Here is a 27975-nt window from a genome sequence, read left to right on the forward strand (position 1 = left end):
GCCATATGTGACACACTGTAGCTGACAGAAAACTGGGCATTACTCCACTAAAGAAACAAATAGATGAGAAAATACAAGGGATGATATGGAAATTACACTTGCATTCTAATACAAGGCCAATGTGATAAGAACGATTCATCATAAAATGCCACACAAATTCTGTTTACTAAATGACTTCCACATTATAAGAAGTATATTTCAGTAAACATTATGCAGATTGATCATTAAGTTTTTAGTTGTCATTTACATTTTATTACTCAGAGAAATACTGCAGGATAAGGCCTAACCTGAGTGTCAAGGTTTGAGTTTTAGCTTCATTCCTGAGTTTCAGCTTGCTTCTAAAGCCCATCCTGGGAGACAACAGATGCTGGTTCAAACAGTTAGGTCCTACCCAGCCACCCCAGTGCACACTACCTGGGTTCTAGGCTCCCAGTCTTAACCTGGTTCAGCCCTGGCTGATGCTACCTACCACTTAGGGACTGCGAACCAGAGGATTAAAGATATCTACCACTCTCTCTTGGTGTTTCTCCTCCCTCTTCCCTCTGTCTTTCAAATAACCAAACAACTTTTTATAATATTTTCCTTGTGGTAGCAGGAAGAAATGAATAAACAAAAGATGGCTAACTAACAGGGGTTCAATGGAACTCAGAGAAACAGTAACTGTTTCTTCAACGCACAAAATATCCATACCTTCCCAGGTAAAGATTTACAGGGTGGGCAGAGGTGTGGCAAAGCAGGTAAAGCTGCCACCTGCAATGCCAGCATCGTATATGGGTGCTGGTTCCAAGTACTGGCTGCTCTGCTTCCAATCCTGCTTACTGTTAACAGCCTGAAAAAAGCAGAAGAGGGTGCAAATGTTTGGGTCCCTGCCACCATGCTGGAGACCTGGAGTCCCTGGTTCTTGGCTTAAGCTTGGTCAAGCCCTGGCTCTTGTAGCCATCCAGACAACGACCCAGGGGATAGGAGACCTCTCTCTGGAACTCTTTCAAATAAATAAATAGCTTTTTTTAAAAGTCTGTTATAAAATACACCAAGATTTTTCATGCACATGAGCAAAAATAAAATGCAATTTTTAAAGAATTTCCATGAGGAGTAATTAAGTATAATTATTTTCATTCAAGTTTTTTTTTCTTTTCTATTTCAAATGTCCTGTAAACAACTGTCACTACAAAGGAGGTGGTGTGAGGCTATACTTTTCCTACTGATTACTCACAGTTGGATAATGAATGTCTGTATCAGTAAACAACTAACATTTCTCAAACTACTGCCAGATTTCATGGACGGGCCGTAGTCAGAAATGGAGCAAGTGGATCTTCTCAAGGAAGAAAATTTTGGCATACACAGTTCAGGAGCAAACCCCAAAACAGAGGGACTGCCAGGGCATCCAGAGCAGCTTAAATCACACAACCCAGACGCTAACAAGGAATCAGGGCAAAGCCAGGAGCGGGTTCCCAGCAAGGAAGAAGGCGTGGGCGTCAGTGTGGTAGGACAAGCTGCCACTCCCAGGGCCACACAGGGAGCTGGTAGACAAGGTAGCTCCACAGAAGATTGGCAAAGAAACTGGAAGATTTGGTGCAAGATTCAGATCTCACAAGCCCCACACAGCCACACCTCCCAGAGCATCTGGATCCACAGCACTCAAGAGAAATCCAGCATCTTTCCACATGACCATGACAATCCCCCTCCCCCGGGAGAAACCGCCATCTCTGCGGACAAACGGAAGCATTTTCCATAAGGCATCGACAGGCACACAGGACACACGGTGTAGAATCACGGGGCGGCCACCATCTCCTTCCGTTTCCCTTGCCTTGCTTGCCTGCAAACAACAAAAAACCTGTCCGAACAAACCAAAATGACCTTTGAGACTAGTAAAACATATCAGGCACCATGCCACCGAGATATCCTGCAAGCATGGCCGATCACCTGCTGCCCCATCCAGCTCTCCCTTGCCTGCCATGTCCTGAAGCTGTGGTTAGGTGTGCACAGCCTAGAACCACAGCCTCCATGCCTAGTTGCAGAAAATCACTACCAGGCTCAGACTACAAACTGGTCAGAGTACAAACTGGTCAGACTACAAACTGGTCAGTTTCCAGTGTCAGGAGGCCTAGGGACTTGGTTGAAAATACTGCCACATCTTCAATATGTTTATTTCTGTATTAATTTGTAAGATTCCACACCCATCTGTAATTCTTCACACAACCTTAACCAGTTGGAAGCAAATAATGTTATATACATAAAACTCCAAAAGCTCACAACAATCCTGTGCATCTCTGCTTTGCATGTAAGGAAACGGGGACACAGGATTGGCATCATAGCTGGAATCTAATTTTATGTCTAACACCACAGTCTCTTTCTGCCAACTCCAACATGTTCCAGAAAATGTGGGAAACGGGTCTTTCCATGAATAATTGTGGGCTTGCCCTCCATATGAAAGTAATTCATTGGCGTAAGAACAATATAAGAAAACAGTGAGGGCACCTAAATAATTACTAGCATCGGCACAGTTTGGATAGATGATGATTTCTACATTCACCAAAAGAGAACAATAGAATAGAGAATCCACAGCCAGAGCTCAATTCCCTGTTCCAGCGTCTGGCAGTCACGTCTGTCTTTTCCGCTAGAAGTTTACCAACCTCAGAGTCAAAAGAAATCCAAGTAAGCCACTCAAGATCTGCACTGTGTAGGAATTTTGTTTGGAATCATTAAGAGTCTTAAAGTCAGAGATTTGAACAACAGAAGAAGAGTGGGCAATGCGCAAAAATGGCCAAAATTCACTGCAGAATTCACCTAAATAGCCATGCAACACGTGCAGAATGGTCCAATTTTACTAAAAGGAAGTTCAATTTCAAACCATGATTTACAGGGCATATTTTAACCTATTTTGTGAAAGGCAAATGTAACAATCAAAGCACATTTTCCCCAGCAGTTACTCAAGTAACATATGTGGACACAGGGAGTTATTTTAAATAAATTTTCAAATGGGATGTCACTAATACAGAATGTCTTCATTTTCGGTTCAACAAGCCTAATCGTGCTTGTTAGAACTTAGGCATGATGCTTGGCACTTGCATAGTCATAAAGATGTTGTAAGATAAAATGAGAGGGAATGACCATTTTTACTGCATGCAATTTTTCTTTTTACATGGAACTTTTTAAAACAATTTATTTATTTGTTGCTTGAAAGGTAGAGTTACCGAGAGTAGGAAAGACAGTGAGCAGAATCTCCCATCCACTGGTTCACTTCACAAACGGCAACAGTGGTCGGGGCCTGGGACAGGCCAAAGCCACGAGCCAGGAGCTGCTTCTGGGTTTCCCACATGGGAGCAGATAAATATAAATAGATAGATTAGCATTATAATATATATTTCTTCAAGTGAGAGTAACTGCGTGTGGGTCATGCCAACCAGGCTCACAATCTGAGTTGTCAGCACCCTGCTTCAGGCACAAAGTTTGACCCACGTTCCTATCCTCCGCTACACTTTGCACAATGGCAGCACTAGACTGACTCATCTTCCTCTGCTAAACAATGGGCGTCCCAGTGCGGTGGGAAACAAATGACTTGAGCTGCCAGTTCCCTGACCTGACCAAATGAAAATCACAACAGTGAGGGAGTCATTTTGCCCGGATCATATCTAATACAGTCCCTTCAATGGTCCTCCAGCCCAATCCTGAATTTGCTGATGGTCAGCGTAGGAAGCACCAGGAGCCCTGCAAGGATGCAGCAGAGGACTCACGTGAAAACGTGAAACAGATCCAGAACCAGTTTCATGTGTACTGCTTTCGTGTAATGCCAAGAAAAAACACAGCGGGCAGCTGCAGGGCACACAGCTTCAGTGTGAGTACGCGTGAGTGCCACAAGGAGCAGAATGCCTGACTTCCATTCCCAGACTAACCAGCAGACAGAGCCTGTTTGCAAGTGACCACATTTTTATTATATTTACAGAACATATTATTCCCTTTATTTAGCTGGAGCAGTTACTGAAAAGTGCTGTAAAATGTGTGAAACTGTGAATCCTGACCACAAACCCCTGGGGGATTCTATTTGTGCGGGGACCACAGAGGTTCAGTGCCTTACACAATTGATGGCAGGGGTGGACCTGCCCAGCCCTAGCTCTTGAAGATGAGCCTGATTCAGTATTACATTACTCACATTTCCCACTTTCTTAAAATCTGTCTCAAACAAGTCACTCTCTAACCCGCTCCCAACTGAACACTTTTTATTCTGCAATCTTTGCAAATCACATTGTGCCTGGTCTTCCCAACACACAACTCATTTCCTCTAAATATATTAAGATCAGGAAAAAAAAATCACAAATCCTAGGACATTTTCCCAGACAATCCTCACTGCTCTTGGAAAACTTGGGATTCTGTGTTCCTCCATTCACCAACATTCACCTGGTGGACCTGGTCGCCCCTTGTTATTGGCAAAGGTAAGCAACTGCTTCCCCTCAGCCCCCACCAGGCCTTGCCTCGCACTCGCCTTACATGTTGTTCCTTTCACATTCTAGCCTCTGAGGCAGAGGAACCAGCACCTTAATCTGTATACCCTTTATACCTTCTCAGAGCAGGGCATGTGCTGGGTGCCTAACAAATGCTACATAAGCAAATGAAAGAATAAAAACTTCCAAAAGCCCTCAGCAGCCCAGAGTGGTCCTAAGTCTCCAAGAGGCCCAACTCCAGGGACTTGAGTGCTTCAGGAATGGGCTGAGAGCGGGATTGCAGGGGTGGGGCAGGTGCTTAACCTCATGGGTAAGAACACCCACCTCAGAGTGCTTGGCTTCTGCGCCCAGCTCCACCGCCCTGCTAACAAGCAGCAGCAAGATAGTGCCAGTAGTCAGGTTCCTCCCATCCACATGGGAGGCGTCACCTGAGCTCTGGGCTCCCAGCCCAGCTTCAGTCACTGAAGGCATGTGGGGAATCAACCAGCAAATAGGAATTGTTTCTCTCTCTCTTCTCTCTCTCTCTCTCTCTCTCTCTCTCTCTCTCTCTCTCTCTCTCACACACACACACACACACACACATTCTTGCACGCTCTTCCAGCCTCTTAAATAAATAGGTAACTTCTAAGTTGGGGAGGAGGGGTTCGAGGAGAAGGATCATACAAATTGGGGGGGGGGGGGGGGGGAAGGCAGAAAGCTCAGTAGTATTCCCCCACCAGCCCCTTCCCCAAGTTCACAAAGGACACTCAACTGATGGTGACAGTCTTATCCCTTAAGCATCTGGCCTCATGAACTCGGACCTTTATCTCTTCTTTGGTTGAGAGGTCTGCTCAAAGTTCACCCAGAGGAGCCACCTGTTCCCCCATGGCCCAGTCCTTCGGCATCTCCCCAGATGTCAGCCCAGGATCCCACATCAGCTTAAACAAAAACTCTGCTTCTGCCCGACCCTCCCCCAGCCTCCTGCTGCTGGCAGAACAGTCATTCATTCCAGAGCAGCTGCTGAACCTGACTGCCAGGCACACTGCAGGTGGTAGGAACAGCAGTAAGAAAGTTTCCCTCTCCCCTCTCTCCTCTAGGAGCTATCAGTCCAGTGGGGGACCAGTAACACTCTCTTGGCCTTTCCACTTGGGTTCAACCTTTAAAGTCAAGGCCTCCATCTGTTTACAATCAAGATATCTGAATGTGGGGTGTGGTGTTCCAGCGCTTCAGTGACGCTAACAGAGATCGAGTTTGTGAATATTTCAGCCAATCCGTCAAAAAAGGAAATGGCTGGCCTGGAGCCAACGCAAGGCAGGAAGGGTGGCAAGCCAAGCAGTGCCTCCCAGAAGTGGTTTCCTGAGCTGGACAAACTTTCAGGCATCAATCATCTGGGAATTAACAGATAGCACAGAAACCTCTAATTTTCATTGCATTTTCAAGCATTTGCTGCTTACAAAACTTCTGACCATCCCTCACAACACTGTTAACATTTGGGACAAATCTTATTTTTCAATATTAATTTTAGCCTCTTTATTTGTAACAAAATCACTAAAGAAGCCTAGACCACAGACACAACAAAAAAATTCAGTTCAATAGCAACCGAAAAGAAGCATCTGGGTCCTTGTGGACTTGGGAATTATGTGCACACTGGATTTTCCATTTTTATTAAAATAACATGCCCGGAAATTTTTTTCTAGTTAAAAAAAAAAAGGCTTTCTATTTTCTGAAAGCCTTCTGACTGGTCAGAGGGCAAAAAGGAATGTATCTAAATAGACTTGAACTCAACAAACAAGCAGCTAAATAAATTTAAAGCTGTAGTCTAGTCATTTAAAATGCTGCTTCATGTTTAAATATCTGTATAATATCTATATTTTTTCCTTTAAATTTTCTTACGATTTTAACCACTCTAGCTACCCCAAGACAGTCAAAGACAAGCAGACTACATAGACTATCAAATCAGGAAAAGAAAACAGGTAAGTAGGAATCCAAGGGAAGCTTTGAAAGCCCATGATGCTGCCACTGCTGTTCCTACACACACACACAGAGCTTTATCTCAAGTCCCTGAATAGGATTGTGATTGCTCGTTGCGTACACATAGTCACTTAGGAGAGAAAAGCAGTAACCAGCACAAAGAGCCATGGCACACTCCTCTATGCCACCTGACCAAGATACCAAGTGGTTTCGCTAAGAAAACTCCTTTCTGCCTACAAGAGAGAACGCTGACAAGCACTTGCCACCTTATTCACGTACAGCGACAAAGGAAATCCTCAACAGGAGTGACTCCAGCAGAGAGAACATGACTTAGTCTAACGGGCCACAAAACTTCCTCCCCATAACAACACACTTGCCTGATGTGTGTGATCAAGACAAATACATCCCTTGGGGGCATATCCCAGAAAGCTCCAACAGCTAATTCATGCTTTCTATATCCATATGTACATATTAAGTGTGACACACAAAGAACTTCACCCAGGACAAAAGCGCACGGTCACATCCCTTCGTGAAGTTCTGCATCTGCATTTCCCTCGGATAGCCAGTATTAAAACAAAACCTGCCGCATTTATATCGCCCCCAAACCCAGCTATCCAAGTCCCCTCCTTTCTCACCTCTCCGGCTCTCTATCTTCAAAAGTAGAATGTCTGTTTAGCCAACAGAGTAAACCAACAACCTGAGGTGAGATGAACCCAGACCACAGAGGAGAGTTTTCCTCCATACACCAGCCAACAACCAACAAAGCATAAACCGCTCACGAACCAGAGGGGAGGAATGCCACAACCAACCTGGGCTGCTTGATTTCTTTTTCCAAAGAAGCCCAAAGTTCTGGCACAAGATTACTTTGCATGAGAACTGCGAAGCTTGATAACATTTGTCTCCATAAAAAAGCCAAGTTCACAGCAACCACAGAGTCAGGAAGGACGGGCTGGTTATACCCCGGTGAACTAGGCCTGCCTGGAGCAGCCTTGTAATCCTTGTAACTGTACGAAGTAAGCTGGAGTGGGCGAGAAGACGACCAGAGCCTGGCTGGGGGCAGGCATGTTGATTCACTTACCTGGGGCTCGTCTGCAAGCCTGGAAAGCTGTGCCCCCTGTCAGATTAAATCTGCACTTTTTCCAACGGAACGTGGTGCCTGCCGAGCAACTCATCACCTACATCTGCTAAGATGATGAGGAAAAAGATGGGGAGGAAGCCGACAACAAAAGCAGCCTGCGAACTGCACACTGGGATGTCCTGTTCTGGTTTTGTTTTTTCTTTTTTTTTTTTTTTTTTTTTCTGGGTGGCTTTTATTTTTCCCATGAGAGGATCTGACAAAATCTAACCCAACCTCTTCTGAATACCAGACAGGAAGTCCCACTTTGCAGTCAGTGAAAACTCTTTAAGGGGTGTGTGTGTGTGTGTGTGTGTGTGTGTGTGTGTGTGTGTGTGTCTTTCCTTTTCTTTTGGCATCCCATCAACTCAGCACCTTTGAGTGTTCCTGCAGAGAGATAACCAGTCTTCCTGTTCTAACAGCGTCAGATGGTCAGATGGTAAGGGGCGCTCCACCCACCTCCCAACCCACACTGTGTATATAAATAAAGGTGCTTGCCCTAAGCATACAAAGGGGCCAAACACATTTATTGCACATTAACTGCACTTCAAAGAACACATTGGAGTTACTGTTTCACTTTGGTATACACATATACCTTGGGGAAACAAATGCAAAAAGGATTTCCTTTCAATCCTTTAGAAATCGCTTTTATGAAACAAAACTAAGTTAATCACAAGGAGCTGTGATTGTGACTCCATTTCCCAATCTCCTCCATTGTGGCGTTTGCTCGCTCTCTCCTGCTGTCACGTATGGACACATTGTCTGCACTCACGCGCTCCACAGGAAAATCATCATTCACTTTCTCCCCTGCTTTCCTAATTCATTTTCTTTTGTAGTTCTTCTTGCCTGCTCGAATATAAGAACTTCTACTTTCTATTAGCAAAGATGCTTCCTCTATACCAGGAGTTGTAAGACTCTGGCATCCTAAGCCTCAGTCTTCAGTTCTGTAAAATGGGAATGGTGACGAGTCTTCTAGTCTTGCTATGAAGAAACAATGATAAGCACAGTGATGGGCTCATTACAATAGCACAGTAGGTTAAGCCACCACCTTCAATGCCAGCATCCCATATGGACACTGGTTGGAGTCCTGGCTTCCCAACTTCCAATCCAGTTCCCTGCTAATGTGCCCGGCAAGACAGAAGAAAATAGTCCAATTGCTCGGACCCTGATCCATGTGGGAGACAAAGAAGAAACTCCTGACTCCTGGCTTCAACCTTTGCAGACATCTGAGGAGTGAACGAACAGAGGGAAGATCTCTCTCTCTCTCTCTCTCTGCCTTTCAAATTAATAAATCTTTTTTTCAAATGCACAATAAAGGGCCCAGCATGGTAGCCTAGCAGCTAAAGTCCTGGCCTTGTATGCATCAGGATCCCATATGGGCATCAGTCCTAAACCCAGCAGCCCCGCTTCCCATCCAGCTCCCTGCTTGTGGCCTGGGAAAGCAGTCAAGGACAGCCCAAAGCCTTGGGACCCAGCACCCATGTGGGAGATCTGGAAGAATCTCCTGGCTCGTGGCTTCAGATCGGCTCAGCTCCAACTGTTGCAGCCACCTGAGGAGTAGATCATCGGATGAAGATCTTCTCTGTCTCTCCTCCACTATATATATATATATGTATGTATGTATATATATATATATATCTCTTAATTTTCAGCAAAAATAAATATGTTTTAAATGAATAACACAAAGTAATGTCACTTTCAAAACAAAAGCATCTTACTAAAGATTATGCCACATGCAAAGTCCAATTATATTTTTCAGATTTATTTGAACATCATAATCACAGAGCTCCGAAGACACACACACACACACACACACACACACACAGAGTTCCACTCTGGTTCACTCCCTGATGGCTACAACAGCCAGCACTGAGCTAGGTGAAGCCAGGATGCATATGCTTAGCCCAGTCTCCTACACATGTGGCAGAGGCCCAAGCACCTGAGACAACTACTGTGGCTTTTCCTAGTCTGTGAGTAGGAAGCTGAATCCATAGTGCAACAGCCAAGACACAGGGTCAGGCAGTGGCTTTACCCACTATGCCACAACAGCAGTTCCCTAGTTCTTTTTTGTAACAGTTTTAATGATAGAAATTTCATATAATAATAATTAACCTATTTACAGTGTGGCAGTCAATGATTACCAGGATGTTCACAGAGTCGTGCAACCATCACAACTAATTTTACATCAATTCATCATCCCAAGAAGCAGTCCCTGTCCATTTCCTTACCCCCCAGGCAACTGTTAAAATCTACTTCCAGTCTCTATAGACTCACCTGTTATCATTTCACATAAGTGAAATCCTACAATATGTGTTCTTTGTAGACTGGTTTCCTATACTCAACATGTTTTAAAGATTCCATGTTGTAGCATACATCAGTATGTGCATTTCCTTCTGAAGTTGAATAGCTCACTACGCAGATATAACAGGTTTTATCCGTTTGTTCATCAGTTGAGGGATATGTTTGCTGGTTCCACCTGTTATGCAGTTTCAGTACTTCTGCTTTGAGTATTTGTGTATGTCACCTGTGTAGATTTACACTTAAATTTCTTTTGAAAAAAAAAATTCAACACAACAGTAAAGTTGCTGAGTGAGTCATGTGTAACCGTACACTTAACATTTCATTTGTTATTGTTTGATTGTTTTAATTTTCATTTAATTTGCAAGGCACAAAGAGAGACAGAAACAGGGAGAGAGCATGCATCCACTGGTTCGTTCCCTAAACGCCTACCACAGCTGAAATTAGGCTAGACTGAAACCGAACTCAGGCTGAGACAAGATTTGAGTAAGCACCTCTGCCTCCCAGAGCACACACCAGCAGGGAGTTGGCATAGGAAGCAGAGCCAGGACTGCAACCCAGACAGGGGATATGGCATGCAGGTTCCCTAGGGAACACCTTGACTGCTGCACCAAACACCTAGCCCTGGTGCTTAACCCCTTGAAGACCCGGCACAAGTATTCCACAGTGGCTGTGTCACTGGACTTTTCCTACAACACTGTAAGAGCTTCCAACTTGTCCACATCTTCATCAACACTTGTTTTTATCCATTTTTTTAAGATTTATTTATTTTTATTGGAAATGCAGATTTACAGAGAGGAGAGACAGAGAAGGATCTTCCATCTGCCGGTTCACTCCCCCCAGTTAGCTACAATGGACAAAGCTGAGCTAAATGGAAGTCAGGAGCCAGGAGCTTCTTCTGAGCCTCTCTTGTGGATGCAGGGTCCCAAAGCTTTGGACCATCCTCTGCGGATTTTTCTAGGCCAAGAGCAGGGAGCTGGATAGGAAGGGGAGAAGCCAGGACAGGAACTGGAATCCATATGGAGTCCAGAGCAAAAAACACTGATTTATACTGTGCCCAAGCAGTAGTCAGAAACAAGATTTGCCAATTGAGCCATCATGCCAGGCCTAATCCATCATTAATTTTAACACAGCTCAACAGAGCATGAGGAGACATCTCGTTATGGTTTTCTCTGCACTTTCTTGGTGGCTATCAAAGCTCATTTTTTTACTCCGTGTCCAGAATTGCTTCCTTTCCTGTGGGCAGGGCTAAATATTCAAACTATAGGAAAACCACTGAGGACTGGGTAAGAGCTGATTAGCATAAACACTGACTAGGATGATGGAGCACCACCCTGCAGCATGAAGCATCTAGAACAATGGCGCTGTTCCAACAGCTGTCCAAGATGCTCAGCCTTTTAAACCAGGAAAGCTGTGTGCACTTCTACTGAAATGAAATCAGCCAAATATTATGCCACCTACATATCCCTGCCCAGGCTTATCCACAGAAAGAGGTTGCCGAAGAAGTCAGCCTTTCTTCCTCCCACCAAAGGGTTATGCTGCAAACGTGCATGAAGATAAAATTCTAAATGGAAAATGATGACATTTTGGTCACTTACCCATTAAGTTCTTTCCACCTGCCTTTCTGTTTGTGTCTTCTTAAATAGAAACAGGCTCAATTAAGTTAGCCTTCTGTAAGTAAATACCTGTAACTGTTTATAGGAATAAATCACAAACGAGCTGTGATTTGTGATGAAGAATCTGGCAAGTGGTCAAAGTAGCCACGGGAGCTGGCAAGTCAAGATAACTCTCCTTTCCTCGAAACGTATGATACTGGGAGAGGGTTAACAATTTTTTAAGAAATTTTACACAAAGGAGTCATCATTGTCTTTCAGACATTATCATGTTTGAACAAATTCATGTACAATGATATGAATTATCTCTCTTCCCTAAAACAGCCTAATTCAGAATTTGATCTTTTTAATTCCCAACAAAGCTAACGTGAACAAAACCTAAATAAATTGTAATAAGAAAATGTCAAAAAGCTATTCATTTTTTGAAATAAACCTTTTTTATCTTTATTTTCCCACATAAGCCTCAGGCTTTGCAACATGTATTAATAGCATGATTCATCCATCTCCTAAAAAAATTTTTCCACATCCCAAGACTGCACTGTGTAATCCATTGTTTTCGTTATTTCTTGGCACACAGCTGACTATGAAACTGACCACTGAACTTTCACATGTCAAATAGAACTTTCCATTGTGGGAAACTTCTAAAACACTCACATTGAGCTTAGTGGAAATTTCACCAGAGCTGAAGAGGAAAGAAGGCCTGTATCAGTCAATTGAAGAGGGAAACCAGAGTCTGTGCAGGAAAAGCCAATCCCTGGACAAACACAAGTACCAACTTCGTTGGAGCTTCTCTAAGCACTGAACAACCAAGACAATCAGAAGCCGTAATCAGTTCACCAAGTTATCAGAAAGTTCCCCCTGAAAACATCTACCAGGAGGCACTTTTTCAAACTGTTTCGCACTGTCAGAATCCACTGCATTCACAGAACCGTCCTTCTGCTAGATTATCCCGTGGCTAGGTCTTGCAAAATCAATAGGCCATTTATGTTGCAAGTATCTGTCTAGGGAATGCACTTTCTTATTCAATCCAGTGTTGACTGCAGTAATCAAATTTTGCACATGCCACTAGCTCTATTACAGCTCCACTGCAACTGGCTGCCAGCCGAGGGTTGCTCTCATCAAAAAGGAAAGAAACCATTGCACTGAAGAGAGAGTTACAGAACAAACCAGCTGGAACTACAGGAGGTGGTAGGGAAGTACAAGAGTGAAGCAAAGACATTGGCAAATGAATCCTCTCCCCACAGGAAAGCATACCTCCTGGCAGCCAGCACTAGCCAAGGCAGGCTGACCTTGGCCATGAAAGGCATACATTTGCTTCATTCATTCCTGTTATCTACAAACTCTCATGGCTTTGAAGATCATGGTTTAACTGTCTAGTCCTAACTAATGGATCTGCACCTGACACTCCAGAGCAGCAAGGAGCTACAGCCAAACCACGACTCCCTCCATACCAGGGAGGCCAAAGGCAAGGGAGGAGCCATGGCACTCCGCATGAATTTGAGAAACACCTCACACTTTGTGCTGTGCCTTCATTCCCTTACACCACTAACGTTATCCTCAGGTCACAAAATGTTAGAGCAATGTGATGACCTAACCCAGGTCAGTTTTAGCAAACAAATTTAAGGAGAGGGTGAAGGTTCACCTTTTCTTTCAATTTTGCTTTTAAGTAACTTATTCATACATTAGAGTCTCAGAGTCACAGCAGCTGCGTAATTAGTACAGCACAATCCTCATTAACACAAAGGGATAGTACAAAGCAAACAGGTTTCATGTCACTCATAGATAAAATTCTAAGAATATAATACTTCCCTCTCTCTCCCTGCCTTTTTTCTTTTTTTTTTAATTTATATTGTAGTCAAAGGCTTAATGTTCCACTAAGAATAGAACAAGTTAAAAGACCATAGTTCTTGACTTGCATATTTTAGATAGAAAATGCTAAAAACCTGATCAGCAAATACTACAGTTATTTACTAAAAGACGTCTGGATAATAACATTCCTTGAAATGGCAAACAGCTTTTGTTTCTTTCTCTTTTCTTTAAACTTCCTATCTTAATCTTAGACATACCCAGCTTTTCTAAATATTATCATCATCTTATGGAAAAAGAATATAATTATCAAATCCAGAGAATCAACATGAGTACAACACGGATCTTACTCATAGTCTGCCAAACGTCTCTATTTGTGGGTCCCTGATTCAGTCTCAGATCCCACGTACAAGCAGTGCCTCATTCCCAGAAGACCACACCCTAACTAAGCAGCATGCCTGGCCTTTCCTACAAAAGCTTTGCTTCCCTTCATGCCATCAATAACCTCAACATCAGCTTTTCCTCCATGGTTCTACCTCCCTGTCTTATCTACCTGTCCCATCAACCTTACCCTCTAAACACAACAAAAATTGAGTTTTACAACCTTTGTGCAAATCTCTAGGGCCAAATACGCTGCAAAACTTGAGACCTGCGGTTAAGATCTGGGTCAGTTTTCCAAATCAAGCATGGGTGTAGTTCTGCTCCAAACAACTTTAAGAGGGGAGCTGAAATCAAGTTCAGGTTTATTATCAAATGAACTACAGCGAAAACACCTTCTGGTTTTTCACAGCTCTTTTTGCATCTTGTCACCTCAGAAGAAAGATCATGAACTTGAAATCCATGACTTCATCTGTTTCCCACCGTCTACACATCATCTTTCATCCCAATTTTCCTGCAATACTAGCTACAGAGTCCCCGTGGCGGCCAGGCTCTCTTCACTCTAACTCACCCTCCCACGGGGCCCACAGTCATCTTTCTAAAACACCCACAGCTGCCTAACTTCAACATCTTTAGAGAAGTTTCCCACGAGAGGAGGGAGTATAATCCCCTTGGTGAAGTTCGCGTGGCACTCAAGATCTGTACTGCGCAGCTCAGGACACAGCAGCACACACAAGAAGAAAACAAAAATAGAAAAGATCTTGGCCACTCTCAACATTCCTAAGATCTCACTGACACCTTTCACTTTTTTCATCAGGATAATATTGTTTAGCATACAGCTGCCGCTGGGGCATCAAGTGCCTACCCTTTCCTAAATTTTTGTGATCCTTCCTTGATTGAATGACAGATGTGTAACCCATGGACACAGGAGACCAACACTTTTATGTCAACAATAATCAGAAGGACACACTGGGATGTTTTAAGTTCATTTTTGTACAGTTAAGAAAGTTCTTCAGTTCTCCACCATTATAGAAGACATTAATAAAATCTCAAAAGTCAACATCAGAGAATTTTTTACATGATTTTAATGACACGTCTAAAAAATATTAATTATGTTAATGTTGGAATGGTAAAATAATAATAATAATTAAATAAAGAAAAAGCTGGGCCTGGCGCAGTAGGCTAGTGGCTAAAGTCCTCACCTTGAACGCGCCGGGATCCCATATAGGCACCGGTTCTAATCCCGGCAGCTCTGCTTCCCATCCAGCTCCCTGCTTGTGGCCTGGGAAAGCAGTCAAGGACGGCCCAAAGCCTTGGGACCCTGCACCCACATGGGAGACCCAGAACAGGCTCTGGGCGCCTGGCTTCGGATTGGCTCAGCTCTGGCCACTTGGGGAGTGAACCATTGGATGGAAGATCTTCCTCTCCATCTCTCCTCTTTCTGTATATCAGACTTTCCAATAAAAACAAGCAAACAAATACATCTTGAAAAAAAAAAAGAAGAGAGCAAAATCCAGGAAAATCTTTTTAAAAATAAGTGAACCCAAAAAAGTAATTTCAAAGATGGTATTTAACAGCTGAGTGATTTCTCATGAGATTATTTTTCCAAAGCACAGAGATATAAATATAATCTGAAATCATGACTTTATTTCCATATTAGTATACTAATGGAACTTAATGACATTATCATCAACAACATTATATTAGAGAGTATCAAATCCAAGTCCCCACCATTGAAGAGCTTAGAAATTACCCCAGCCATTGCTTCTCAGCCCTTTGGCTAAGATCAAGTGTAGAAATTACCCAAGCCACACAAAGACAGAGGTTGGACACAGACCTTGGGAACTCGCAGCACATGGGAAACTAGGAGATCATGTTTAGGTCTTATTTTTTAAGTTATGTATTCATCTATTTGGAAGGCAATTACATAAAAAGGGTACAACACTGAGAGGAAGAGAGAGAGTTAATATCTTTCATCTGCTGGTTCATTCCCCACCTGGCCACAAGGGCCAGGGCTGAACCAACCCAAAGCCATGGGCCAGGAGCGTCATCTGGGTCCCCCACGTAGGTGCAGAGACTCATGAACTTGGCCCATCTTCGGCTGCTTTCCAAGAACAATAGCAGGCAAGTGAATCCTAGATGGAGCCACCAAGTCTCCATCTGATGCCCATATGGGGGGCCAGCACTGCAAGTGGAACCTGAACCTGCTTCGCCACTCCCTTATTTGTGCTTTTCACTGTGTATACATACCTGCTTGGACATACTTCAGGATTAAGTTATAACCTGTCCTTCAGTTATCTCAGGAAAGCTGCACAAAGTAGTGAGAGCAACAGGCGTCAACAATCCCACCAACTCTCTAGAGGAAGGGCTGGAAAGCTGTACTCAGCTTCCGTTACCAAGAGAAGTGAAGGGAGTTCTGACAATCAGGGTCCTCTTGAAAAGGCCCTCAACGTCCTCTCGTGTGTGAGTACAAATCCTTTTAAGAAGAAAGAGGAATTTACCAATATTATTTTTAAAAGAAACATGATTTTTCAGAATTGTCTACATATAACAATCAATAAACTGGCGATCCAATGACAACCAAAGACATAAAGAGAATTTGTTGACTTTGTCAAGAGAGCATCACCAGTTTCTAGAGAGTGCTAAAATTTTCAGGCCTTATTGAAAGGTGTAAAGAAAAGAAACACAGGGTCCAGTGCAGTAGCCTAGTGGTAAAATCCTCCTCACCTTGCATGTACCGGGATCCCATATGGATGCCAGTTCTAATCCCAGCTCCTCCACTTCCCCATTCAGCTCCCTGCTTGTGGCCTGAGAAAGCAGTCAAGGATGGCTCAAAACCTTGGGACCCTGCACCCACGCAGGAGACCCAGAATAGGCTCCTGACTCTTGGCATAGGATTGGCTCAGCTCCAGCCAGTGAGGCCACTTGGGGAGTGAATCATTGGATGGAAGATATTCCTCTCTCTCTCTCCTCCTCTCTGTATATTTACCATTCCAATCAAAATAAATAAACATTAAAAAAACAAGAAGAGAAGCACAGAGATTATTCTTTGACATTAGCAATGAAGAAAGCCTGTTGGAAGAAGTGGCCTATGGACAGAAGTGCACTGAAGTCCCGAGTGTCCTATACGGCCGACAAGCGTATGACCCCAAATAAGGTCATTCATGGCAGTTTGCTCCTTGGTCACCCATGGTGACCATCTCCACTCAGAATACCAGAGTCACTACCTATCATCCTGTTGGCTCTGCAACGATGGTGTTGATTATGCCAGGACCTGCCTATTATCAATTGTCACCCTCCTTACTGGGGGGCATACTGCAGTCTGACTTGAAGTCCCCAGTGCAAAAGCCTTCCACTCCAAGAGGCAACAGTGTCCACTGGAATCTAATCACCTTCATAATGTTCCCGAAAGTTCCTGGGCACCACCTCATACAGACGACAAGTATGTCTGTCTACACGCATCTTCACTCTGACTGCAGGACGTTGTTCTTGTCAGGCAAATGTCCATATGCAAATCAGAGGATGTTGGCCACTCAGAGATGGGGCTGCTGACATGTGTGAGTCATCTGGAGATGGAACTTGCAGCTGGCACCACACAAAAACAGTTCTGTCTGAGCCAGGGCACACCCAGCCAGGCTTCCATGTGTCACATCTCTCAAATTGGCATGAGCGTAATCACCCACTTGTCACAACAGCCGACTGACAGTGGGACAAGTCCCAAACTGAAAAACTGACTGGGGGCATTTTAAATCAGTTCTTAGGGTTTTCAAGATGACACAGAGGATCCCCAAGGGGTAACCAGGTGAGAAACAGGGAATACAAGTAATGGTGATCACTTAGGAGTTCAGGGGCAGCAGGCTCCCAGGGCCTACATCCCAGGAAGAGCACCTGGTGAGAGTCACAGCTAACAATAGGTTCACTTAATGCCTACTGGGTCCCGTACAGCACAGCAGTAAAGACAACCAGTTCCCAGGACGGGCAAGTGACTCAGCACCAAGTGTTACAGATGAGAATGCTGAGACACTTGTTAAATTACTGCCTGGGGGAGCATGTTCAAGTATAGAGACAGGTCGGAGCCTGCAAAAAGAGAAAGAGAGCGCAGAGGCTGGGTAAACTGGTGGGAGGGAATGCTGCTGGAGGAAGAAGGGCAGTGACAACTTGCAATTAAGGTATCCCAAGGAGTCACTAGGAGGGAGGCATGCAGGAGAAAGAGCCAGCAGCAATGTCAGAAGGTACAAACGAGCCACAGGAGCCCAGGAATGAGACACAAATCGAGCCAAGTCCTCTTATTCTAGGGCAGTCCTGAGAATGAGCAAGTCACCCCTGAGCTTGCAAGCTAGCACCATTTACGTGCCATTTCACAGAAAGCTCCACTTCCCATTAAGTTTTTTCTACTCCACAGAATGTCCATGAGTCAGACTGTGCATCTATAAAAGGATAAATACAACAAGTGTAATAAAATTATCTCTAAGGCTGGGATCAAATGTCTGCCTAGAAGTTGCCAATTCTTGAGTGCTGGAACTGCCCAAGCCCTTATTCAACCCTCGATGTATATTTGGTCTCTGATCTTCAAAGTTTTTTCACACTTATTTTCACTGTTGCCTATAAATTTTTGACACATTGGTCTGTGTCAGCATTCAACTCCTGTTGGGGAATAAGATAAATAATGTATCGGGCCATGGCTTAAAACACCAAGTTTGGGCCCAGCACAGGAGCCTAGTGGCTGAAGTCTTCACCTTGAATGTACCGCGATCCCATATGGACGTTGGTTCTAATCCCAGTAGCCCTTCTTCCCATCCAGCTCCCTGCTTACGGCTTGGGAAAGCAGTCAAAGATGGTCCAAAACCTTGGGACCCTGCACCCATGTGGGAGACCTAGAAGAAGCTCCTGGCTCCTGGCTTAGGATTGGCTCAGCTCCAGCCATTGCAGCCACTTGGGGAGTGAACCAGAGGATGGAAGATCTTTCTCTCTGTCTCTCCTCCTCTCTTTACATCTGCCTTTCCATTTAAAAGTAGATAAATCTCAAAAAAAAAAAAAAAAAAAAAAAAAAAAAAACCACCAAGTTCATGGTGTGAGTGTATGTGACCTCAGTACAGTGCCTAGCCCAGTGGCCGTTCTTCTCGCCTGTCATGTACCTTCTACAGAAGCTCCTTGGCTTCCAACAGCCCAGCCTGAGCGAAAATGATACCTGGAAATTTGGAAGTTATTTTTATGAAAGTAAACGATACTATAGAATACTTCCTCCTTTCCTCAGAGTCACAACCAAAAATCATAGCAGGCCAAAAGGAAACACATTTTCCTCAACAGCAGTGAGGATCCAGGTATCCGGTGGCAGCAGCAGCTGAAAGCCCAGTCCCAAACCCTAGCACCCACACACGGCCCGGCCTCTTCAGGCAGCTCCGAGGAAGACTTTTAGCAACAGCATGACAGAGGGATCCAGCTCTGCTACTCTGCTTGACGTGAAGACCAAGCCATGGCAGGAGAAGGTGTGGCTACACCTCACATAAATTACTAATCTGCCCCCACACCGGAAAGGGGCGGGGGAGTGGAGAGGAAATGAAAGCAAGTGACTCTAGGGCTCTGGGTTTCATATGCAAGAATAGCCAGCAACAGGTGCAGTGTTCCGGCTAAGTGAAGACTCTGAAAAGCCCTTTGGCCTACGCACCACAAAGAGTCCAAGCAGAGAAACCCCACATCGGGCACCAATGCCAGCTGTGCACTCGGCCTTCACTAGCTGGGAGCAGTACTGTTATTGTTTGTGCCTGTGTGTGTATCAAAAAGACCACAAGGGCCCGGTGCAGTAGCTCAGCGACTGAAGTCCTCACCTTGCATGCACCAGGATTCCATATGGGTGCCAGTTCTAATCCCAACAGCCCCGCTTCCCATCCAGCTCCCTGCTCGTGGCTTGGGAAAGCAGTCGAGGACGGCCCCTGCACCTGTGTGGGAGACCTGGAAGAAGCTCCAGGATCCTGGCTTCAGACTGGCTCAGCTCCAGCCGGTGCGGCCACTTGGGGAGTCAATCGCACGGAAGATCTTCCTCTCTGTCTCTCCTCCTCTCTGTATATCTGACTGTGCAATAAAAAATAAATAAATCTTAAAAAAAAATAGCATAAGACACCATTTCTCTGAAGACACAGAACTTCCTCATTCCCAAAGTTTATCCTAAAATAAGTTCAGTACTGATCACAATACACTTTTCGAAATTATTTTTTCTTTACTTTCCTTATTTTTAATGATTTGAAAGACCGATAGAAAGAACAGAGAAATCTTCCATTCACTGACTCACTCTCCAAATGTCTGCGGCAGCCAAGACTGGACCAAGTAAAAGTCATAAACCTGGATCTCAACGCAGCCTCCCACATGGGTGGCAGGCACTCAAGTTCATGAGCCATAATCTGCTGTCTCCCTCAGGTATGAACCTGCAGGGAGTTGAACCTGTAGGCAGAGCTGGGACTCGAACTCCGGCATTCTGTAAGGGATGCAGGCATCTGAATCAGGGAATTAACGTCTCTGTCAAATGTTCATTCCAATAATGCATTTGCCAATGCCTAGTGATTATCATCATGCCTAGCACTTAGTACGGAGTCAATAAATATACTGAACGAATGAAGGAGTAAAGCAACTAAATGAAAAATGTTCTTCAAATAGCAAAATAGCAAACATTTCACTCTCAGAGTGGTTAATAAGCATATTTTTCCCCAGCTCTGCAAGAAGAGAATCAAATTTGGAATCAGATGCAAAAATGGAAGACATGTCACTGAAGAACACATCAGAGAATGTAAACCACCCAGTGCTGGCTAACACTGAGAACCTGTCTGCTTGAGCGTACACAGGGAAGGAATACTCATTAGAGAAAGATCAAATGGAAAGAAAAAATCAAAGCCATGGAAGCAATCCACTTTTAGATTTTGCTTTCATTCAATATGCCACTTCACATAACATTTTCCACCTGACTCTATGAAAGAATGGAGCAAAATAAATTTTGGTGCATAAACTTTTGCCACATGATAGTAATCTGCTGATAAAATGTTACTGCAAATGCTTTAAGGTATATGTGACATTGTAACAGAAATGCAAGCATAGATGATATGGCGTGGAAACAAAGCTCATTTGTGAGCTGTAAGAACTGGAGCGGGCATTTGGCAGAGCAGTGTCGCCCCTTAGGATGCCTGCATCCTGCATAAGGGTACGTGGGTTTGACTCCCAGCTCCAGCTGCTAAGCCCGGCTTCCTACTAACACAGCTCCTGAGAGGCAACAGGTGATCCTTGGGTTCGCAACCTCCCTGGAAGTTAGGGATTGAGTTTCCCACTTCCAGTATTGCCCACATGTGGGGAGTGACCAGCAGACAGGTTTACTCTGTCTTCTCTCTCCTTTTTTTCTGCTCCTTCAAAAAAATTAAAGTGAACGAAGGCATTGAAGAAATGGCAATGAAACTGAGTAGGCAGATGAAAACATCTGTTACATTTGCTATATGAACACCGTACTGAGTAAAAGGAATACACGCAGTGTGATAATATCACTGACTACAAAGTGAAAGGGTTTAAATAGGTTAAGAACTAAGGCTATTCAGTAATAACAATCAAATGTTCAGAAATTCAAAAAGCAATAAATCACCAAATCATCAGAAGGTTTAGGGAACTTAACAGTACAAATAAAAACACTATGCAATAAATAATTTTATGGAATGGTGCTATAAAGATGACTCAGGCCGATAAGGCCTTCACATCATTATCTTTGAATTAGTAATTCCTCTTTTGTATAACAAAATATTTCAAGTAGAATTTGTCTCCTCTTGGGCACGGCGGCGTGCCTAGTGGCTAAAGTCCTCGCCTTGAACGCCCCGGGATCCCATATGGACGCCAGTTCTAATCCTGGCAGCTCCACTTCCCATCCAGCTCCCTACTTGTGGCCTGGGAAAGCAGTCGAGGACGGCCCAATGCATTGGGACCCTGCACCCGCGTGGGAGACCCGGAAGAGGTTCCTGGCTCCCGGCTTCGGATCGGCGCAGCACCGGCCGTTGCGGCTCACTTGGGGAGTGAATCATCGGACAGAAGATCTTCCTCTCTGTCTCTCCTCCTCTCTGTATATCTGACTTTGTAATAAAATAAATAAATCTTTAAAAAAAAAGAATTTGTCTCCTCTCAATCTTCATATCATAAGAATCAGAAATTCTTATTTTTTTTTTCAGATTATTCTTTCCAAGATCCAAAATACTCCTACTTTATCCTGAAGCAATAACCAAAGGTCTTGAACACAATTCTTGACTGAGAGCTTCTAAGCAGCCAATTATAAACTACCTCCAACTTCAAGGAACAAATAGGATAGCAAGCTCCTTGCAAGTGTTTGCTACTTTTTCAGTAATATTTTTTCTGCCATTCTTTCATTCATTCTCAAGGAGAGGTACTACACAGTACACCAAGGACACAAGGGTGAACAAGATCATTTGGCCACTGTCCACAAGAGATCACAGACCTGCGGACCTTGCAACAATTAAAGAAAACAAAACCATGAGCACTGCTGATAACTGTGCCAAGCAGACAATGGAGCAGGTGGATGCGGGATGACCGGACAAAATCCACTTCAAATGAGTGCTAGATAGGCTTCGTAAGAAGGAGCCCTTCAATCCAATGCCGAATCAGAAACAGCAAAGAGAGCCTGCCAAGACCTGGGGACTGGCATTGCAGACAGAGGAATGGGCCTGCCAGGAGGGCTCACTCCTGAAGCTAAAATCCACCCAGTGGAGCCAGAGGCGCAGAGGAACTGCAAGAGAATCAGAGAGCAGCACCTCTCCATGGGATGCACACCCTGTGAGTCACCAGGGACTTGCCTCTCACCACTCACTTTCCCCTCAGCCAGGAATTCCTCCTTTCCCTGTCACCCCGGAAATCCCTTCTCCAGGACATATTCCCTGTCCTCCCTAAAAGAACAAAACCCCAGGAGTTAATCCTCTTTCATCTGTGTTCCCAGGGCACCTGGAAGATAACATGCCTCAGCATCCTGCACCTGTTCAAACGCCTGTCGTGGGAATCAGCCTTTATGCATCGATTTCCCAGCAACCTGCCGCGGGTATGAAATAAATGACAAGTGTGTCAGTGAACAAACCAAGACAGAAACAGAGTAAATGAATGCAGCAATAGTAATACATTACTTAGTAGTTGGAGAGTCAGAACTGCACTGGCTATGGCTCCTTCATTCATTTGTAGTTTGGGATTTTCTACCCCTTTAAGGTCTTCATACAGCACGTACTTTGGAGGGACTCCTCTTACATCACAAAGAAGTGAGGCAGTAAGTTTTCAGCCACACATTGGACCCAGAACATCCTATTCAACTATCACACACTACACAACAGGTCATGTATCAGGCTGACACTGACTGTGGCACCCCTCGAGGACCTTCAAATCCAACAAGCAGAATAAATAGTATTTACAAAATATTTTCAGTACTTGACATCAATACATCCTCTTTTTAAAGAGAAAAAAAAAACCAGGTCCTTCACAAGACAAAATGATTTAGAATCCGTTCTTCTGTAATTTCCCCCTAATTCTTGGTGGACCCGGTCATGCCTTGGATTCCTTTCAGCCAACAGCTGAACAAGGCTGAGCAATCACCGCCTTCTTTACCTGCGCCTGACGCTCTGCTACCCTCATCCGCAGGTCCAGACATCACCTCCAGTTCACGTGGGCTCAGCATGTCCTTCAGATGCGGTGAAGTGTCCCAGACCAACATGGACACATCTTCTGAAGTCACAAAAAAAGATATGCGTGCCCCTCGGCTGGAGAACGAGCTTTGATGAAGTCAAGTGGACAAACAGGGCCAAGCAGTATGGGAACCTTGGACAGATGAGTCCCTCCCCAACCGCTCCGACCAGAATGGCCACATTCCTGCCCTAGTGCACAGCCCAATCCTGCCTGGCTCCTCGGAGCCTCTTCCAGGTGTGGAGCCTGTCGCCTGAAACCCAGAACTTGGGACAGCAAGGTCTGCATTTATACAAATATCACTGCTCAGACTGCTCAGGGCAGAGAGGCCTCGATTTCCTCACTTTGTTTAGGTTTTCTTTAAACCCCAGACATGTATTCAAGGGAGGTACAACGTTAAGGAATTTAACAATAAGCCCTCACAAAAGAGCATGTTCTCATAAATTTTACAATCTCTTGTTCAACTGGTACACTCCAAATTCATCCTGAAAGCTTCTAGGGATCCATCCATTAGCATCCTAAATAATGCATGCCCTCCAACTGAAAGGCAGATGATACCGAACGCAAATGCATCCTCCTGTCCTGCTCAGTGCACAGTCCTCTGCCCACTTCACTCCCAACCACTGGCCTCATTACTGTTTCCGTGGCTCTGACAAAGCGGGGCACGCGCATGACTCTGCCTTCAGCCAAAGCTTTCCATCATCTTGTGTCGTTGACTTCTAAGGCCCCCATCAGGAGGCCTTCTGGGTCACTGCCAACCTGTCCTAGGCCACTGAAGTCTGCTCATGACTTGCCATCATAAACTACAGCACATCAGCCCTTGGGAAGTTTGTATATTCTTGCATATTCTGTTTGGTCTGTGCTTCTTTTCTCGATCTACACATTTTGGAGCCCAGACAACATAATTATTGTGCACATCAGCTTTGCTGACCAAGCCCAGGACAAAGCCTGGCATAAGTAGCACTCACCAAAAAAGTATTTTCATTTGATATGATTGTCTCTAGGAAAAAAAAAACCCTCTGTGGTATGCTGCTGCCATTGCCAAGCGCTAAGGGAATAAATGATCTCTTGAAAACATCACCTTAATCTGGAATTACTGCAAGGCAGGGGTTCACGACTGTAAAAACAATCAGATATTTTCACTAACCTCCACTGGAGTACGTGTATCCCCTGCTATCATGGCAGGTCACAAAACACTATTAACAGCACCTTTGATGGTATCAATAGCAAAATCAGAGCCACTTGCACTTCAGCTGACAGCTGGAGCAGGTATCTTGGAAAACATCAAGGGCTCATGACCACTTCAGAACAGCACAGCACTTAGAGCAATTAGAGAATGACTACACTAGCTAAAAAGCAAATATTACGCTATCTCATGCAGGTTTGCAGGCTTTGTAAGTATTTTGATAACTGCATATGTCAGTAGAATTGGCTTCCTCTGTAATGTCATATATTTTATGTGCTGCACTTAAAAATGTTTAGCTGGCCTCACCAAACTGGGGGAGGGGAGAGCCGAGGATGAGCACGAAGATGGTAAACAGCCATCACCTAAGAACATTCTTGATGTGATGAAACCTCTCTCACTGTTGTCTGGGAATAATCATCCTTGAATCATTAGCTTCCAGTTTTCCAGGTTAAGGATCTCAGACAAGTAGGAGCATCACATACTTTACACTTCTCTCTCTACTTGCCCCCATCTCATTTCTATCACAACCCTAAATACTTTTTCTAACCCTCCAGGAGGACTGAAGAACAATTATTAACACTGAATAGGCATTGCTTTCATCAGTCAATCACAAACACCTAGAACACTCCATAAAACAGGAGCTTTGAGAGAAATGGGAAAGACCACACCAGGATGAAGCCAGCAGGCCAAAGGGAGGCAACATTCAGGGACTAGATCAGCAGAAAAATAAAAGAGAGGAATGAGATGGAGAGATGGAAGAACAAACCTCACAGCATTCCTACACACAGCGAGGCAGGTTCCGGCCAGGGCTGTTCAGCTCCGGTTGCACTCGGTAACATCCTCACTCTCCCCTGCCAAGCGAAGGGAAGGAAATGACCCTTGTATCCTTCCTCCTTCCCTGTCTCCTCTCACATATCCTCTCCTTGTTTTACTGTCTCTAAAACAGACACCAAGCCCAAGGCCAGCCTGCTTTAATCCCAAGGTCATGAAGATCTCTTTCAGAATATTAACTGACCCCAACCGTACTTGTTAACTCTGGACTGCAGTAAGAACTACCTAGAAACCTGGAAAAGTGTTGCTTGGGCTGTATCCAGAAGGATCTTTGCAACGAGATTAGCAAGAAAGACTGAGTGGACCAGGCGGGCAGACCTGGCTTTGATGCGGGCGACACCATCCACTGGCTGGACCACCTGGGACATCATTGCTGGTCTCTGGACTCTAGCACCTAGCCTGTGGCTCCCTTGCTGGTACTAACACTTTCATCCTGAAAGTGGGAGTTACACCCCCCCACTTCCCAAGCCCTGTACCCCCAAAGTCTCTAGCCTGCAGGCATCCCATCCTGGGACTTAGCTGTCACAGTCACGTGGGTTCATTCCTCCTTGCAATATCTACACATACACCCTATCAATTCTGTATCTCGATGCAGCCTGACTCACACATTCTCTCAATGTCACACAGTAAACATAAGACAAAAATCCTTCCAGAGGTTTCTACACCCCATCCTTACCACTAGAATTCTTCCTGGAAATAGGGTAAAGCCTCTCTCTTCAGGTACAAATCCTCCAGACACCCATCACCAACACAATGAGCTTTGAAGGAAAATGAAAGTTGAGGAAGTCCCGAGCAACAGAAAGAAGCTGAGACTACAAGAGCCCCCCGCCCTATCTGTCCAACCCACAGTCTGCACTTGGGTGAATCATTTTCACCACCGTTGTCAGCGATATTCCTCAATGATGAGACAAATGAACTGGACAGGCTTGTCCCTTCTGGCACCTTCTGGTTCGAAATTTCTTCAAGGGCCTTTGGTAACACAACTATCCATGACTGTAAGAAAGCAAGAGAAGATCAGCTGATGGTTTTAACTCCTGGGTTGGTTCTCTTCTGAGCCCCGACCTCTATTGGAACCAATGAGTATCATCTCTCCCCGGCTCTGCCCATCACACTCTTGTCCCTCACCTAAACCAGTGGGAGGAGTGCTGGTCGGGTGTTGCATTCCCTGCTAGCACAGGCCATTTCACCTTGGCATTTTGTGTTTTGTACTGGTTTTTTTTTTTTTTTTTTTTTATCGCAACCAAACACGGCCAGGCCCCCACACAGTTTCAGCACTTGGGCTTGCCAGTGGATGACGTGAACCGACTCAGCCTGGTCTGCCCCACCCGAGCCAAGTGTATTCCAGTGGGTCACATTCCAAAGCCTCTTCTGGGTTATTTACCTCCATGCTTCTTGCGTTTATTTGCAGAGTCAGTGTCCTGTCAGAGGATCTGTTCAGGTTCCTCCCTCCGACTCCTTCATGGTGTCGGGCTTCACACATTCCAGCAGGTCCTTCGGCCAGCTCCGCTCTTCAATCCATTCTGGTTCCTGCTGTTGAGAGTTTCAGCCCAGCCACGGCTCGTCCATACCCACGCATATCTCATATATGGCTCAGATGGGGTTGAGGCCTAGCCGAGCCCGTCCAACGTCTATCCTGGTCCTCCAGAGCACCAAACTGTGTTGTGGTCTAATCCGGCATGGTGCGTCAAAGCCGAATTGATATTTGTGCCAAGGGATTACAACTGTGACCCGATCAGTGATCCGATCTGAGTGATGGACGGTGGCGGGCACTGTGCTTACTAGTAGTACATGTAGGAGCCTGGACTGGGAATGCCTCAAAGTTTTTTTTAGGGGGATTCCCCTGAACAAAATGGAGGAATCAAAGCATTAATCAAAAAAAGATGGAAAATGGAGTAGATGAATCAACCACCTCAGCTTTATGCTTGCAGCGGAAAACTGGACAAGGGGAAACCCTAAGACGGACTATGTCAATCAGTGGACTCTGCACCAGCCTCATCATACCTGGACTGTTGCTGATGATATGTTGGTGCTTCTAATTGATCGAGGTGACGCTCTGCTGGCTCTGCCTACAAACCTGAGAGGGCCTCCCTAAGAGGCGGTTGAACTTGAACTGGACAAGTGGGATGCTGGACTCTGTATGGTGTAAACTTTTAATTAGGGAATCTCAACGGAACTTGAGCTGTGGTTATGCATCAAGGTGAAGGAATTCATGATGGGGGAAGGGTTTGGGGTGAAGGGGGGGGAATCCCAGTACCTATGAAATTGTGTCATGTAATACAATGTAATTAATGAATAAATGAATATTTAAAAAAAAAAAAAGGAAAGATAACAAAAAACAGCAGAGTGGATAGAGATAATTTTTTTAAATCAACAAGCACAAAAGTTGTTGGAGTGTTCACATGCCTATTTCAGATAGCAAAAATCTTGTCAATTATTATCACATTATAAACAGAGCTGATCAAAGATGTATTAAAATGAGCCATTTTCTTTTACAAACATTTCCCTGTTTTCCCCAGTTGTTAGTTATTACTAAAAGCTCCACAAATTGTTACATATTAAGAAATGTGAATTGCTATTTCTCAGATATTATAACTTGCAACCAAAATACTCACTAAGCTGCAACTGCAGAATGGATATTGAAGGAGAACTATTTGTATATTATGT

At 44.5% G+C, this 27975-nt stretch overlaps 1 protein-coding gene across 5 annotated transcripts in view; it reads right to left on the bottom strand.

Annotated features, from left to right (window-relative positions):
- The window catches only part of UTRN (utrophin), a 507084-nt gene that overhangs the window by 426046 nt on the left and 53063 nt on the right, over nt 1-27975 (bottom strand). For 3 of the 5 annotated variants that reach the window (XM_058667721.1, XM_058667547.1, XM_058667473.1), the window contains exon 1: nt 7468-7652. The exons of the other annotated variants lie outside the window; for them this stretch is intronic. In XM_058667721.1, coding sequence (XP_058523704.1) covers nt 7468-7561 — 94 coding nt within the window. In that variant the 5' untranslated portion in view covers nt 7562-7652. Of the gene's footprint in view, nt 1-7467; nt 7653-27975 lie in introns of those variants that run through there. 5 annotated transcript variants of the gene reach the window in all.

The sequence above is a fragment of the Ochotona princeps genome, chromosome 1 (genome assembly GCF_030435755.1).
Source record: "Ochotona princeps isolate mOchPri1 chromosome 1, mOchPri1.hap1, whole genome shotgun sequence".
NCBI lineage: Eukaryota > Metazoa > Chordata > Mammalia > Lagomorpha > Ochotonidae > Ochotona > Ochotona princeps.